Raw genomic sequence first — 15,612 nt, 5'->3', positions numbered from 1 at the left:
TGTGGAGCAGCCAGGCCTCGCAGAGAGCAGAGAACCATGGGTAGTGGGCCTAAGCCATCAGTAGGACATGTCCTGAGGGATCCCAGATTGGAGAGGGTGCAGGTCGGGCTGAGGGACCCCCCTCCCCCCCCCATGCACGAATTTTTTGCACCGGGCCTCTAATGTACAATAATTGTGTTCTCAGTATATGTGTAACAATAGAAGTACATACACTGCACAATAAGAATTAAATGTGTATAACAGAGTCAGTAAGGCAGAGTCAGTGAGTTTGGTTTTGAAGTTTATATATACATATACATATGTATATACTAGAGGCCTGGTGCATGAATTCATGCACAGGTGGGGTCCCTTGGGGTGGCCTGCAGGGATTGACTAAAACCCGCAGTCCAACACCGCCTGCCACTCCTGCCTGCTGCTCCCGCTCATCCCGGCCCTGCTGTGCTTGCCGTGGGATCGCGCTCAGTCAGTCCCAATCGGGAGAGGCCTGTGCCGCTGTAGTGGTGCTCACCAGCCATGAGCCCTGTGTCTGGCACCCATCCCAAGGGGGATGGGGGGGGCGCTGGGATGTGATCAGCCCTCCGGGAGGGCAGTAGGATACCCTTGCCATCCGGGGATCTGGATCCATCCTGCTGAAGTTCACGCTGGTTGTTGGGAGCCACCTGGCGGCCACTTTTTATATTGTTTCTTCCTTGCTGAGCGTCTAGGGAGGGGAAGCGGCCATGGTGCCTGAGACCGACTTCCACTAGACCCGCCAGTGCTGGTCTGTTGGTGCCTGGCCCATTCTCCAGAGATTGGACCTGTAGGACTACTGAGGGAGAGAGTGGCGGCTGGTGGGCTGCTGGGATGGGTCGGTCAGCTGAACTGTACTCCTGCAGTGGGAGTGCACTGACCATCAAGGGGCAGCTCCTGCATTGAGCATCTGCCCCCTGGTGGTCAGTGTGCGTCATAGTGACCGGTTGACTGGTCGGTCCGTCGCTTAGGCTTTTATATATATAGACTAGTGGCCCGGTGCACGAAATTCGTGCATGGGGGGGGCTCCCTTAGCCCAGTCCACACCCTCTCCAATTGGGGAGCCCTTGGGGGACATCCTTCTCACAATCTGGGACCGCTGGCTCCTAACTGCCCACCTGCCTGCCTGCCTGATCACCCCTAACTGCCTCTGCCTGCCTGCCTGATCACCGGTTCTGATTGGTCGGTTTCTATGCCAGTCAGCATCAAAAGCTCCGCCTCCTAGGCAGCCATTGACTCCTTTCAGTTCACCCAGATTTGGTTCTGATTGGTCGGTTTCTATGCCAGTCAGCATCAAAAGCTCCGCCTCCTAGGCAGCCATTGACTCCTTTCAGTTCACCCAGATTTGGTTCTGATTGGTCGGTTTCTATGCCAGTCAGCATCAAAAGCTCCGCCTCCTAGGCAGCCATTGACTCCTTTCAGTTCACCCAGATTTGGTTCTGATTGGTCGGTTTCTATGCCAGTCAGCATCAAAAGCTCCGCCTCCTAGGCAGCCATTGACTCCTTTCAGTTCACCCAGATTTGGTTCTGATTGGTCGGTTTCTATGCCAGTCAGCATCAAAAGCTCCGCCTCCTAGGCAGCCATTGACTCCTTTCAGTTCACCCAGATTTGGTTCTGATTGGTCGGTTTCTATGCCAGTCAGCATCAAAAGCTCCGCCTCCTAGGCAGCCATTGACTCCTTTCAGTTCACCCAGATTTGGTTCTGATTGGTCAGTTTCTATGCCAATCAGTGTCTCTGGGCCTATCTGCGGCCTGATCAGAGAGGTGGGGTTGATCAGTAGCCCCCGTGGCTGCTGGCGAGGCCCAGAGAGAGAGAGAGGCAAGGGCTGATCAACAGCTGCCACGGAGGCTGCGGATCAGACCCCGCTTCTCTCTCCGGGCCTGATCTGCAGCCCCCTCAGCAGTCAGTGCTGGGTTGCCATGCCTGCAGCTGCTGACTTCGGTGTTTGGTCGTCCATTCGGTCGTTTTGGATGTTATGGACCCTGGCTCTTTATATATAGAGGGAGATATTTTATTTTTGAGATGGAGGGAGAGTGACAGAGAGAGATAGAAACATCAGTGATGCGAGAGACTCATCAATCAGCTGCCTCCTGGGGATGGAGCCCTCAAACTTGGGCATGTACCCTGACCGGGAATCGAACCATGATCTCCTGATTCATAGGTTGATGTTCAACCACTGAGCCACACCAGCTGGGCAGATTTGAAGTTTAAATAGGAGTGTCAGAAAGAAAGGGGAGAACAAACCAGGTAGAGACAAATGTATGTTGGTGTAGGACTAGGTCTAGCTTATTGCCAATGACAACAGTTTCTAACCAACTTCTGCTCCCCAACCCCTCCTCCACCCTATTTTAATTTCAATTGAAGTATTTGCTGTCTAGACTATTTACAGTTTAGGAGGATCTCCTTGTTTTAAAAGTTAGGTTGTATTTGTTTATTTAATTAAGCAATCATATCTTGTATAGTAAATTCATGGGTAGGTTGTCTCAGTTTCAAATGAGAGAGAGCAAGTCACTTTTCATACTTGGGTCACATATAGTTCTTCTAATAGGATTTTAAAAATATGCCCGCCTTCCTGGTATGGCTCAGTGGTTGAGCTTCGAACTATGAACCAGGAGGTCATGGTTTGAATCCTGGTCAGGGCACATGCCTGGGTTGCAGGCTTGTTCCCCATCAGGGGGTGTGCAGGGGGCAGCTGATTGGTGATGCTCTCTCATCATTGATGTTTCTGTCTCTCCCTCACCCTTCCTCACTGAAATCAATAAAAAAAATTAAAAAATAAAATATGCCTAACATGTCAGTGTATTTTTGTGTTTGTAGACCTGAAAAATGGCTGAAAACTCCAGTGACAGTGATTCATCTTGTGGTTGGACTGTCATCAATCATGAGGTATGCTATTCAATACTTTTTATAAGGCAGTCCTATATATATAAAAGGCTAATATGCCAATTGACCGAACAATGGAACGACCGGTCGCTATGACACGCACTGACCACCACGGGGCAGATGCTCAACACAGGAGCTGCCCCCTAGTGGTCAGTGAGCTCCCACAGGGGGAGCGCTGCTTAGCCAGAAGCTGGGCTTAAGGCTGGCAGGTGCAGCATCGGTGGCGGGAGCCGTCACCTCCATGGCAGCACCATTGACCCCTTGGGGGCCTGCTGGCAGTTGGACATCCCCCAGGGGTCCTGTACTGCAAGAGGGTGGCTGGGCTGATGAGGGACCTCCCCTCCCCCCCAGTGCACAAATGTTGTGCACTGGGCCTCTAGTTTGTAATATTACTGTGTTAGCAGTGATGTAAAAATTGAGTTCTTTGAAAGTCATTATTTTTTCTACATTTAAGCATGCGGTTTCATTGTCTCTAGCTTGGACATTTTCCCAGCTGCATTAAACTTCATTACTGAAAACTCTTTGAGCCAATATCGTCTACATTATTGCACATTACTTTTCTCAGCTTTGAGACAGTAGGAAAATATTTATTGAGGGTTTATTATTGGTCAGGTTCTGTGCCTTACCTATGTTCTCATATAATTTTAAATATCTGGTATAGATTGTTTTCATTCTCATTTCATAGTTGAGAAAAGTAAAGCTTAGAGAGGTTAAGTAATTTTGCCAGAAGTGTGCAACTGGGAAATATCAGAGCCTGCATTTAAAAACATTGAGAAAGGAGCGTGGAGAATATGTGTTCCACTTGTGATATATAGTAGTAGAACTTGCTAGGAAAAGCACTATGGCTAGAACTGTATCACAAAATGAATTTTATTATAGAAGTTTGATGTTTCATAATTAGTACATAATAAACATTTTCTCACACTGGTAATATATGTCCATTATAGAAAAATCATAAAATACTGAAGAATAGAAGCAATATCATAAAAATCATCTATACCTATTCAAAATTTAATGGATTTATCTATCTCTCTTTTTGTTTTCAGGATCTCTTAAGCCTCACTTGTTTTTCTTCATTAATAAGGGTTTTAATGGCTGATTTCAGTTGCTTAGAGCATCTTCCTGATATGCCAAAGTTGTGGGTTTGATCCCTGGTCAGGGTACATACAAGAAACAATCAATGAATGCATAAATAAGTGGGACAAAAAATTGATATAACTCTCTCTCCCTCTCTCAAATAAATAAAAAATTAAAATGAACAGTATGTCAAACTTCAAAAATATTTTAGATGGTATTTTTTATAATTACTTTGATAATGTGAGGTTTAGACAATTAGTCATATCTTCTAGAAAACAACATTAACAAAAAATGATTGCTTTTCTGCAAGAAAGTTTCAAAATTTAATAGCAACTTTACCAATTGAGTTTGAGATGGTTTCTTTTCTTTCTTTTCTTTTTTAATCCTCACCCGAGGATATTTTTCCATTGATTTTTGAGAGAGAATGGAAGAGAGAGGGAAAGACAGAGAGAAACACATCGATAGGTGCCTCCTGCACCGGCTCTGACTAGGGCCTGGGCCAGGGAGGAGCCTGCAACCGAGGTAAGTGCCCTTGAGCGGAATCAGAACTGGGACCCTTTAGCCCACAGGCCGACACTCTATCCCAGGGGTCCTCAAACTTTTTAAACAGGGGGCCAGTTCACTGTCCCTCAGACCGTTGGAGGGCTGGGCTATAGTTTAAAAAAAAACTATGAACAAATTCCTGTGCACACTGCACATATCTTATTTTGAAGTAAAAAAACAAAACGGGAACAAATACAATATTTGTATTTGCATGTGGCCCGTGGGCCGTAGTTTGAGGACCCCTGCTCTATCCACTGTACCAAACAGGCTAGGGCAGTTTCTTTTCTTTATTTGGGTGAGGTAGTTTCTTTTTTTTTTGTAAATCAGTGACTTTTCTGATTTTAACCTGTTTTCTACCAAGCTTAGCTCAACTCCCTTAGCAACAACTTCTCCTTCAAAGATAATTAACTAGGCAGCTGTGGGAGTCTTACTTGGGAGTGTAGTGTGAAGCAAGACAGTAAGTAAACCTCTCTGGCATGAGGGTATTCTGTGTTAGGGATAGCTTGTCACAGAGTAGATCATATCTATACTTGTATCCCTCTTCCCATCATATCTAGTTATCAAGTCTTACATGTTTTTGTTTTTGTTTTCCTTTCCCTACTGTCCCCATTCTGATGTAGGCCACAACTGATCTCCCCTGAAACTACCAGTCCATCCCTAATCTTGCCTCTGTTTCTACTATTTCCTCCCACTTTAGGCAACCCCAAAAACTTACATTTAGGATTATTTAAAACCCAATCCTTTAATGAGTTCTTTTAATTTTTTGTTGTTGTTGTTGTATGTTTATAAGGAGAACTCAGACCTTTTGGTTTCATAGATTAGTAAACTATAGGAAAATTGAGGGCATGGGTAGAGGCAGAATCAACTAGTGGTTAACTTTATTTCACTAATTAAGACACAAGGAAAAAACCCTCAAAATCCACTAACTATTTATTAAGTAAAAGACAGTCTAACATCAAAGTAGGAAGGACAAGCTTGGAAGAATAAATAATACTCTAAAATTTTATAAGGAACCCTATTAATCTAAATGGGTTCATTGTATGCCTTGCCCTTAAACTTTTTCATTTATACATTGCTGTAATAAGTAGTTATTTGCATGTGGCTGTTTCTCTGAATAGGCTGTAACTTTAAAATTCTAATTTTTTATACCTATCTTACCTAACAAACTCTGTAATCTTGAGTAGAAGCAAATTAATAAAAATAGCTCACAAACATTTATTCATTGGGATTCAAATTTATTGCTTGGGTTTGTGAAATAGAGTAGTTAGAGCATTCAACTTTTAGTCTGACTTCACTTTTAGAATCTAAACCTGTTCTCCATTTTGCTGTTTCCCTGCCATAGGCCTTTATGGAGTAAATTGAACAAAAGGTAATCAGATTAGATACTGCTCTCTTTGGAGTATAGCAACATTGGGACTTTAAATAATGGATGCATCTACTTGTATTCAAAACTTTGATGAGCCGATAGACAAATAACTGATTTTCACTTTTTCCTAGGGGTCTGATATAGAGATGGTGGCTTCTGAACATGGGACAGCCAGTGACAGCTGTGAGCTCCTCCCAGAGTATTCATCTTTAGAGCAAGAGGAGCTACAAGTATTGCAGTTAGAACAAGGAGGTAAGATGTTTAATAAGTTGGATATATTTATTTTTAAAATTGGACGTGTTTGGGACATTACTAATCTAGGTGGATAGCTAAGTGATTAGGCCATTGAAGGACTAATGTGTTAGTATGGACTAGGTGGGCAACCCTGCAGAGTCTGGTGGTACCAGCCTTCCCAGGGCCTTGTTTATTTACAGCTGTAGTATATGTTTGAGCCTCCAGATAACTCTTTGATATTGCACATGTAATATTGAGTCCTTCAGTGACTCAGTATTATCAATCTTGATTAAGACTAGTGATGTACAAAATTATTAAATTATCACAAGAGATTTACCAAACTTTTCCAGTATTTGTCACACTTCAGAGTACTTTGATTAGAAGTGGTAAATGGCATTTAACAACTGTGTTACGTCTACATTGTGTATAATCCCACTTCCTATGGGATTTGATGTTCACATTAATCATATGAAGAAATATGATGCCCAAATAATGAATGTATATTCTAATCTTCGTATTTAAATTACTTCTAAACTTCTTTAAAAAATTACTAAAAATTTAAACAGAACATTTTCCCCCTGGAGAATCAAGTGGAGATGTCCAGGCTAGAAACGTCTACATTGTGTATAATCCCACTTCCTATGGGATTTGATGTTCACATTAATCATATGAAGAAATATGATGCCCAAATAATGAATGTATATTCTAATCTTCGTATTTAAATTACTTCTAAACTTCTTTAAAAAATTACTAAAAATTTAAACAGAACATTTTCCCCCTGGAGAATCAAGTGGAGGTGTCCAGGCTAGAAATACAATAGATTATACCTGTTAATCTTGTTTTTAGCCTACCTGTTGATTACTGATTTCCTTTGAACAGTGATTGTCAACTTTCATGGGTCAGAGATCTCTTTGAGAAACTGAAAGCTAGGGACAGTCCCTCCCAAAAAATGCATATACTCGTGTATCTAAAAAATTTCCATACTTCCTTAGGAGTTCTTGGACCCAAGTCCACCTTTGTTGAGGAGTCTTACCTCCAAATTAATACTCTGTTAGGGACTATAACATACAAAAGCAGTGTATGTTTTTTTTCCTTCTTTTGTATGGATTAAATTATATGGGAAATAGATGTTAGAGAAAAAATGATGAGCAAAAAAAAAAAATTGAACTACCCATAATTTTTTTGGTCTGGAGATAATTTCTGTAAACATTTGGTATGCGGGAGGGCAGAAGTAGGTTTACAGTTATAAGTATGTGAAACACAGAGTTTATTCTTTCTTGTATTATCATTTATTATTGTACTAGAGGCGCAATGCAGCCCCTCACAGCCTCGGCCAGCCCTCGCAGCCCCGACTTCTTCCGGAAGGTCGTCCGGATGGTTGTTCCGCTGTTTGGTCTAATTAGCATATTAGCTCTTTATTATATAGGATTATTTTCCATATGAACAACTATAAACCTACTTTTGCCCCACCCTGTATGTTCTTTGCTATGCATAAATTTACACTTATTATTATATTATTTTAATACTTTCAAATTTTGTTAATATTGTATAGCCTTTCTAATATGAACTCTTGTACATTTTTCCAAGTCCTTTTTAAAATATGTTTTTATTGATTTTTCAGAGAGAGAGAGAGAAAGGGGGAGAAAGAGAGAAACATCAACGTGAGAGAGAAACAATCAATTGGTTGCCTCTAGAACAGCACCCTGATCATGGACTTCAACCAGCAACTTGGGCATGTGCCCTGACTGGGAATCAAACAGACAACTTTTTTGGTGCAGGGATGATGCTCAACTAACTGAGCCACCCTGGCCAGGGCTCAAGTTCGTGTTTTTTTTTACAGTCTATTTTTTATTATAAACTAGAGACCTGTTGCACGAAATTCGTGCATGGGTGTGTGTGTGTGTGTGTGTGTGTGTGTGTGTGTGTCCTTCAGCCCAGCCTGCACCCTCTCCAGTCTGGGACTCCTTGAGGGATGTCTGGCGGGCCCTTGCAGCCCCAGCTTCGTCCGGAAGGTCGTCTGGATGGTCGTTCCACTGTTTGGTCTAATTAGCATATTAGCTCTTTATTATATAGGATTATTTTCCATATGAACAACTAGTTCATATGGAAAACGGGCAATCAGACATCCCTCTCACAATCCAGGACTGCTGGCTCCCAACTGCTCACCTGCCTGCCTGCCTGATTGCTCCTAACCTCTTCTGCCTGCCGGGCTGATCACCCCCTAACCAGCCAGCGGCCCTCCCTTGCAGGCCTGGGCCCCCCCCTCCCAACTGCCCTCCCCTGCAGGCACGCTCGTCCCCAACTGCCTTCCCCTGCCAGCCTGATTGCCCCCAACTGCCCTCCCCTGCTGGCCCAGTCGCCCCCAACTGGCCCCCCCTGCCTGCACAGTCACCCCCAACTGCCCTCCCCTGCTGGCCTGACCGCCCACAACTGCCCTCTCCTGCAGGCCTTCTTGTGTGTTGGAGTGATGGTCAATTTGCATATTACCTCTTTATTACATAGGATAGTTCATAATTCGGAGCCATAGTTTTGATTCTTGTGTTGCCAGACATTGACAGTCATTAGAGTAGTGGTACCTTTAGCTTGAATAAACTTTAACAATGCAGGATATGTTCCATCAGATATCTGCGAATTGGTTTTCCATGTTAACAGATTTTTAAAGCATGTTAACACCTTGCTTTAAAGTAAGTGCTTTGGTATTGTAAGGTAGAGACTGTTTACTTAGAGATTATATTGCTTTAGTTGCTCTTAACTGAGTTCAGTTCAGTGTCTAAAATTATCCCCTGACAATTTCAAATATTGAAATAATTATATTTGAAATACAGACCTTTTTAGCAATAGAAGAATGACTTAGGTCATTTGATTATGTCATTTGATTAAATCCACTTTAAAAATTTGAGAATACATTTTTTTGCACCCAGATCATTATATATGTAGATTGCCAAAGTGATAAAATGTAATTGAATTGATTTTTTCTTTATATCAGAGAGCAGCCAAACTGTCACAATGGTAGTGGGAGAAACTGCTTATCCAGCTTTGGAGGAAACACAGTTAGCACTTGTGGTAAGCTTGTGTTTTACTCTGTGGAAATATGGTAAACATAGAGAATGCTAATCAAAGCTTCCATTTCTAGTTGTGCATTCTGTTCCTATTTGAATTAAAAATAAATTTTATTGAAGATTTTGAGAGTCCCCAGATTGATCAGTTAAGGTTAAAGTTGTTAGCTTTTATTTAAACTCCTGATTCAGATGTGTTTTAATTTAGAAAAGTAATTCATTGGTAATGTGTTAAAGTCTTATTCATATAACCACTAATATAATTTCCTTTCAAAGTAGGTTGTATATATATATTTTTTGGTATATAATTTTTATAAGAGTTTGAGCCAAACCCCTGACATGCTGGGAGCAAGATCTCAAATAAGTTTTGCATTTTCTTTTATACATTTGAAATTAAGGAAAATTATGTGGGGGCCAGAAAAAGTAAGGTAATGGTTGGATTACATGATAGTTAACAAGATTATGTTCTATCTTGGGTGGTTACAGTTTATTTCATAGGTGCGTTGACCTAGATGTACAGATATAATGGACAGGGCTTGTTTATATGCCTGGGGCATGACTACCTACCATGACCTGCCCAGTTAGGAATTTCTGATCAGATCATCCTGTGAGGTTACTTTCCATAGAATCCCCTTTTTTCATCCACATTTCCCCCTTTTGATCATAAATCTGAAGGTCGAATAGTGTGGTCTCTCAGTTCTAGGAAGGCTCATTCCTAGGAAGTCTCCGTATGGATGTCATCTTGATTGTTGGTGATGGGGCAACACTGTAAACCAGAGGGTCTGAGTTGAGGCTGCATTTTCCCAAACTAGGAAAGGCAGGTAAATGGAAGACAGTCAGGTTTTATGGCCTTCATTTTAAAAAAACACTCTGGACCATTTCTATCCTGAGAACTATGATTTGAGTCCTGCCTTCTGTCTCTCATCTTTCTGTATTTGGCATCTAGTATAACACTTATGTAAGCCATGAAAAGAGTATTAACAGTTACACATGTTCAGCCATCATAAACAGTTGAACTATATAGAAAAACACAAAGAACAAGTACAGGTATTATTATGACTAATACCATTAGCAGACAGGAAAAGACAGTCAGACAAAATGGATTCAGAGTTCAACATCAATCCATAGGTATACAGGCCTTGTTGATGTATTGGTATATAGTTTGTCTAATTAGGTTACATTCTTGAATTATATTGAGAAATTAAGCTAAAATCAAGGTCAGTTTTTAATTTGAGAACAAACTAAATCTTATCCTTTAGCATTTACCTGACTTCTAGATAAAACTAGATAGCTAGATGATCTTTACATGGCATAACTGTTAACGTTTATTACATACATAACCAGGAAAATGTCATCAGTCTTTTAATGGGCTCCCTGACTACAGGGTTACACATAAATAAACCCATGGAACCGGTAAGAAATCCTCTCCTTTCTGTGTTCATTTGGGTTGTAAAGGTGGGCTTCTTAGCTTTTGCAGCCTACAAGGAGTTGTCAGTAGTTAGAGTCCCCAAGGAGTTTGAAGGGGTTTTCATACTAAAAGATGAAGCTACTATTGAGTAATCCTTTCCTATTAGACAGGATTCATATCTTTTATTTCAAGCCCAAATTACCATACTACTTAAGTACCATTTTACACTTTGAACGGTGTAGAAAAATAAGGCCCTTAAATAATTGTTGAATTTACTATCTCTCAAATTATGATTCCTCAGGGAGAGGAAGAAAAGTCACCTGAAGACAATGTTTCTTTTGGAACTGTCAGTGACGATTCTGATATTGTGACCCTTGAGCCACCTAAGTTAGAAGAAATTGGAAATCAAGAAGAAGCCATAAGTGTTAAAGAAGCACAGAGTCCAGAAGACTTTAACATGGGCTCTTCCTCTAGCAGCCAATACACATTCTGTCCACCAGAAACTGGTAAGAACTATACAAAGAATACACTGATAACAGACTTACAGACTCCTGTGACCATATTTTATATAATGACTTGTTTTATAATCCTAAATCTCAGGTTTTGAATATTTGAATTAAACTCAAACATTTTTATAAAATTTACTGTTATATTTAATGTTTTCCTAGACTCTAGGGCCTAGAGCACAGTCTTTTGCTGTAACAATAAATGCCATCTCTTATTAAGTAAAAGACCAAAAAAAAAAAAATGCTTCAAGAAGGAGGAGGTTTGTTAATGTCTCAAACACTCCCTTTGACATGTTTTAGATCTTTAAGAGTGGAGATTGTGCCATTTTGCCTAAAAGCAGGAGAATGTTGAGATTTCTACCTACAATGATAAAAATTTTATATTGTAAAAATAGTGAAACTTCTTTCTCTTCAATTATTAGTCATTCAACAAACAGTTACTGAGTGCTACTATGTGCCAAACAGGGCTCAAGCAGCTGGCAGTGCAGCGGCATCCCAAAACCCTGACCTTCGGATCATTCATTTTAGATTGAGTTATGAAAATGTACCTATTGTAAGTCACGTTGTTAATGCAGTTAATGTCTATTGTTCAGACAGAATCATTTGGAGGTTAAAATGTGAGTTACTGAACTAATTCCCTTCTAAAATTTTTTGGCTCAATTTTAGGGACATATAACATCTTTCAATGTGGTATAACTATTTAGACACAAGTTACTAGAAAATATAAGAAACAAACCTGTAATTAACCAACAGTTATTAACCCACAATTATAACTTAAGAGTGAATTATGTGAGACACCTTGGAATACTGCCAGTGATTCCAGTAATTTCTTAATTTGATGCAGAAACAGGAAGGTGTAGTATCTATTTTAGATCATTTCTTTAGATTTTACTATTCTTTAATATTTACATTTGCCAAAATCAGACAATGGAATTTTTATTCAGTTTAAGTTAATAAAATGTTAAGTAGAGATTTTTTAGTTACCTCATTTAATGAGTTATTTTCAACTAGTGTTTCAGTAGTTTGACTATAAACAAGAGCTTGAAAACACTTTATTCAAAATGTTTAAATACTTATGAGATGATCTTAGTGATCAGAGAGAAACTTTGGTGTTGGCTAGAATAGGGCAAACGTAATTGATTTTAGAATCCATTTTGGTCATCGGATTTTATTTATTAAAATATAGGATTCATACTTTTATATGTATTCAATTACTTTTTTTAAAGGCTGTGGTGGTTTAATCTGAGAATATTAGTAGGCCAGAAAAGGTAATTGAATGAAGTAGGAGTAGTGGAGAAGGGTCCAAGCAGACATTTAAGAAATTGACGCCATACATGCTGTTATTTTTTTTTCAGATACTTGGACACTTCAGAGCACATTATTCTAGTTTTAATCTACTTTCTAAATTTGGACTTCTTGGGAATTTTATAGATTCAGTTAAGAGGTATATTTTATTAGGTGTTTTTTATCAATTGCTATCCCTCCCAAAGGAATTACTTCAATAAAGAACATGTTAAAAATAATAAGTTACATTGGACTATGTTGAAAATACTACATATACTAGTATATATCAGTTGCCCAGAGTTTTTATTCTCTTTGCCTTATCCCATATTTTTCTCGGTTAATTTCCTGCTACCCTATTGCTTATTTTGTTTTTTTCCTTTCTTCATCTGTGTTGGATTTCAACTTCAGTTTTTTTCTTCTTCTAAATTAAATTCTTGTGACAGTAATCCCTTGTTGATGTAAGAACACTCCTCTCCCTCTCCATATGACTCTTTTCTCCCCTAAGAGAACAAGTTGGTAGTTGTAGAAAAGTTTGTATTGTATATGTTTTTTAAAAAGGCATAATTGTTAGATTTTGATGGAGCACAAATAATAATGTTAAATGATAATTAAAAGTATTTTCAATTCTCTTTTTTCCTTTTATTCTTTATAATAAAGCTTTATACATCTTTTTTCCTGTTTATTCACAAAAGAAAGGTGGTGGGAGAAGCTGTGGAAGATTCCTGAATGCATAAGGGCATGGGATGATCAGCTGAAACACCATGTTCCTAGCCAACTCCTTTTCCAAGGTGGTGTGACTAAATCTATCAGCTTTTCTAGAGCTGAGTGTGCCTAGTCACATTTACTACTTACTTAGTGCTTTAAAGATATCTATTGTCAGCTATGATACTCTAAGCAGGTGTTCAAACTTATTTTGTGATAAAGCTGGCTAAGCTTATTGCATGCCTTTGCATTGCTTGCATCTTGGACTGTGGGCCAAATTAAGCTTTAAAAGACTTATAAAAATAAAAATATTTCAGCTATCATATGTATGGGTTAAAAAGATGGAAGCATTAGATAAGGATGTACATTTATTAATACCGGTTAGGCTGGTTTACTTGGGATATATAATGAAGTCCGTATGTTAATGTAGAATTGAAAGTTTATTAAAGGAATTTTGACTAAAGGTTTGTTTTCACATTGACCCATCTTAATGCTGTCAGAAAGTCTGACTTAAATACTCCATCTATGATCATGAATGCCTTTGTATTATGTAATGCTTTATTTAAGTCTTTCTTTCTTTCTCTTTGTCCAAGAAATGTAACCTCACAGCTGAGGCGGCGGCATCTTGGAAAAACTAGTGGTCAGGAATAACCAGATAAACATGATGGGCATAAGGGTCATGAACAAAAGATCTCTCAGTAGCTTCTGTATCACTAAATATTAGGAATATTCATTAGTGCCTTCTGTCTTTGTGTATTTCGTTGTAAATGTGAAAGTTAACTGAACCCTCCATAATCCTTCTTTAAAAAGTATTGCCTAACCTAGGTTACCAGCTTTGCTTTGGCATGGATAACCTGCCTTCTGAAGAACTGTTTTGCTTTTTTAAAGCATGAATGTTTGTTGTTTTGGAGCTCTGTGTATCAAGTTCAAGCTCACATTTTATCCTTACTTTTAATGCTCTTTTTCTTTCTAACTGGTCAGGGGGAATTTCAGAGTCACGTAATTTTCTGTGTCAACATATAATTTTTTGATAATATAAAACCGTGTTAATAAATTATACATATGAAAAACTGAAGATAATTTTTCTGGTGTATATGTTTTCAGGACTTGTGATTTCTTGTGAATTTTTTTAAAAAGTTATGGTTTACTATTCTTTTCATAAAGGAGCAGCACCAGATTAGTCCTTAATATCGGAGATAGCTGTTGTGTCACTTCCTCATGCTGACATATTTACTAGAAGGGTGAAATTAATAGCCTTCTAGTAAGAGTGGCAGTTGAAGGGAAGGGCTCATTTGACTTCTGGAAATCTGTGCTTAACTAGAGTGCTCTGAACCTTGATTATGGACTCATAGAATGGAAGTGAAACTAGAAAAATACCAAGGAACTGCTTGTATTTGTCCCTGTGTTCCTTAAACAGTTGAGCTTAAATTGAAATGGAAGAGATACAGGGTGTTTTTTTCTTTTCTTCTAGAAATAGTATTTGTTTATAGCTCTACTATCAAATAAATTTAATAGATTATGAGAATGATTGTTCTGATAGTATAAACTATAAGAGAGGTTTAACAATAAAACAGACCTTCAAAGGCACAGAATATGATTAACAGATTCTTGTGTATCACAGTTGAAATATTTTATGTTTTGGCATTATGTTCATAACCTTGAAAACTTGAGTTCATGTTGTGTTGTTTTGTTTTTGGCTGTCTTATGTAAAAAAAGCATGTAGGGATGGCATTGATTATTCTAAATCATATATACTAGGGAAACTTTTGTAAAAATTTTAAATATTTATCTACTTTTTTTTAAAATAGTATTTTCATCTCAGCCGAGTGACGACAAATCAAGTAGTGATGAAACCAGCCATCAGCCCAGTCCTGCCTTTAGACGCCGCCGTGCTAGGAAGAAAACTATTTCTAGTTCAGAATCTGAAGAACGACTGCTCGCTGACCAAGAAACTGAACCCTCTAAGGAGCTGGGTAAACGCCATTTCAGTAGTGGCCTCAATAAGTGTGTTATACTTGCTCTGGTGATTGCAATCAGCATGGGATTTGGACATTTCTATGGTAAGTAATTGAAAATTTGTTAAACAAACTGATGGCTTAGGGTAGAGACACTTACTAAGAGTGAGGAAAGCTCATATATTTAATGACAAAGCTATTTTTACTTAAAGTAAGCAGTATTTATTTAAGAAATGTAAGGATTATTGGCATGTATTTTTTTTATAAGGAAAAGATTAGAAGATTAAAAATCTGAAATGCTTACAATGAGGTAAATAGTTTATTTTAGAACCACAATTAAAGTACTTTGAACTCTGACTTTATTAGGAGGATTATCTAAATCCCAGTTGAAATAGTTACAATTGAAATGTCAATAATTGGTGCTCATTATTTCTGCCTTCAGGTTTTTTGTTTTTGTTTTTTGTTCTTGCCTTCAGGTTTCACTCAAGCCATATATATATATATTTTTTTTTTCTTTATTAATTTTAGAGAGGAAGGAAGAGGGAAAGATAGAAAAATCAAAAAAAAAAAAAAAAAAACGCCCAACC

At 38.7% G+C, this 15,612-nt stretch overlaps 1 protein-coding gene across 6 annotated transcripts in view; it reads left to right on the top strand.

Annotated features, from left to right (window-relative positions):
* The window catches only part of CCPG1 (cell cycle progression 1), a 44,319-nt gene that overhangs the window by 16,318 nt on the left and 12,389 nt on the right, over positions 1-15,612 (top strand). For 4 of the 6 annotated variants that reach the window (XM_014534742.1, XM_014534743.1, XM_014534741.1 and 1 more), the window contains exons 2-7: positions 2,829-2,897; positions 6,012-6,132; positions 9,101-9,177; positions 10,880-11,084; positions 13,061-13,156; positions 14,879-15,130. In XM_014534742.1, the coding sequence (XP_014390228.1) occupies positions 2,838-2,897; positions 6,012-6,132; positions 9,101-9,177; positions 10,880-11,084; positions 13,061-13,156; positions 14,879-15,130 (811 nt within the window). In that variant the 5' untranslated portion in view covers positions 2,829-2,837. The remainder of the gene's footprint in view (positions 1-2,828; positions 2,898-6,011; positions 6,133-9,100; positions 9,178-10,879; positions 11,085-13,060; positions 13,157-14,878; positions 15,131-15,612) is intronic. The other 2 variants (XM_005860196.2, XM_014534744.1) reach the window with 2 other exon arrangements.

Source organism: Myotis brandtii, unplaced genomic scaffold, assembly GCF_000412655.1.
Source record: "Myotis brandtii unplaced genomic scaffold, ASM41265v1 scaffold1326, whole genome shotgun sequence".
Taxonomy (NCBI): domain Eukaryota; kingdom Metazoa; phylum Chordata; class Mammalia; order Chiroptera; family Vespertilionidae; genus Myotis; species Myotis brandtii.
This window is presented reverse-complemented; position numbering and strand designations above follow the sequence as displayed.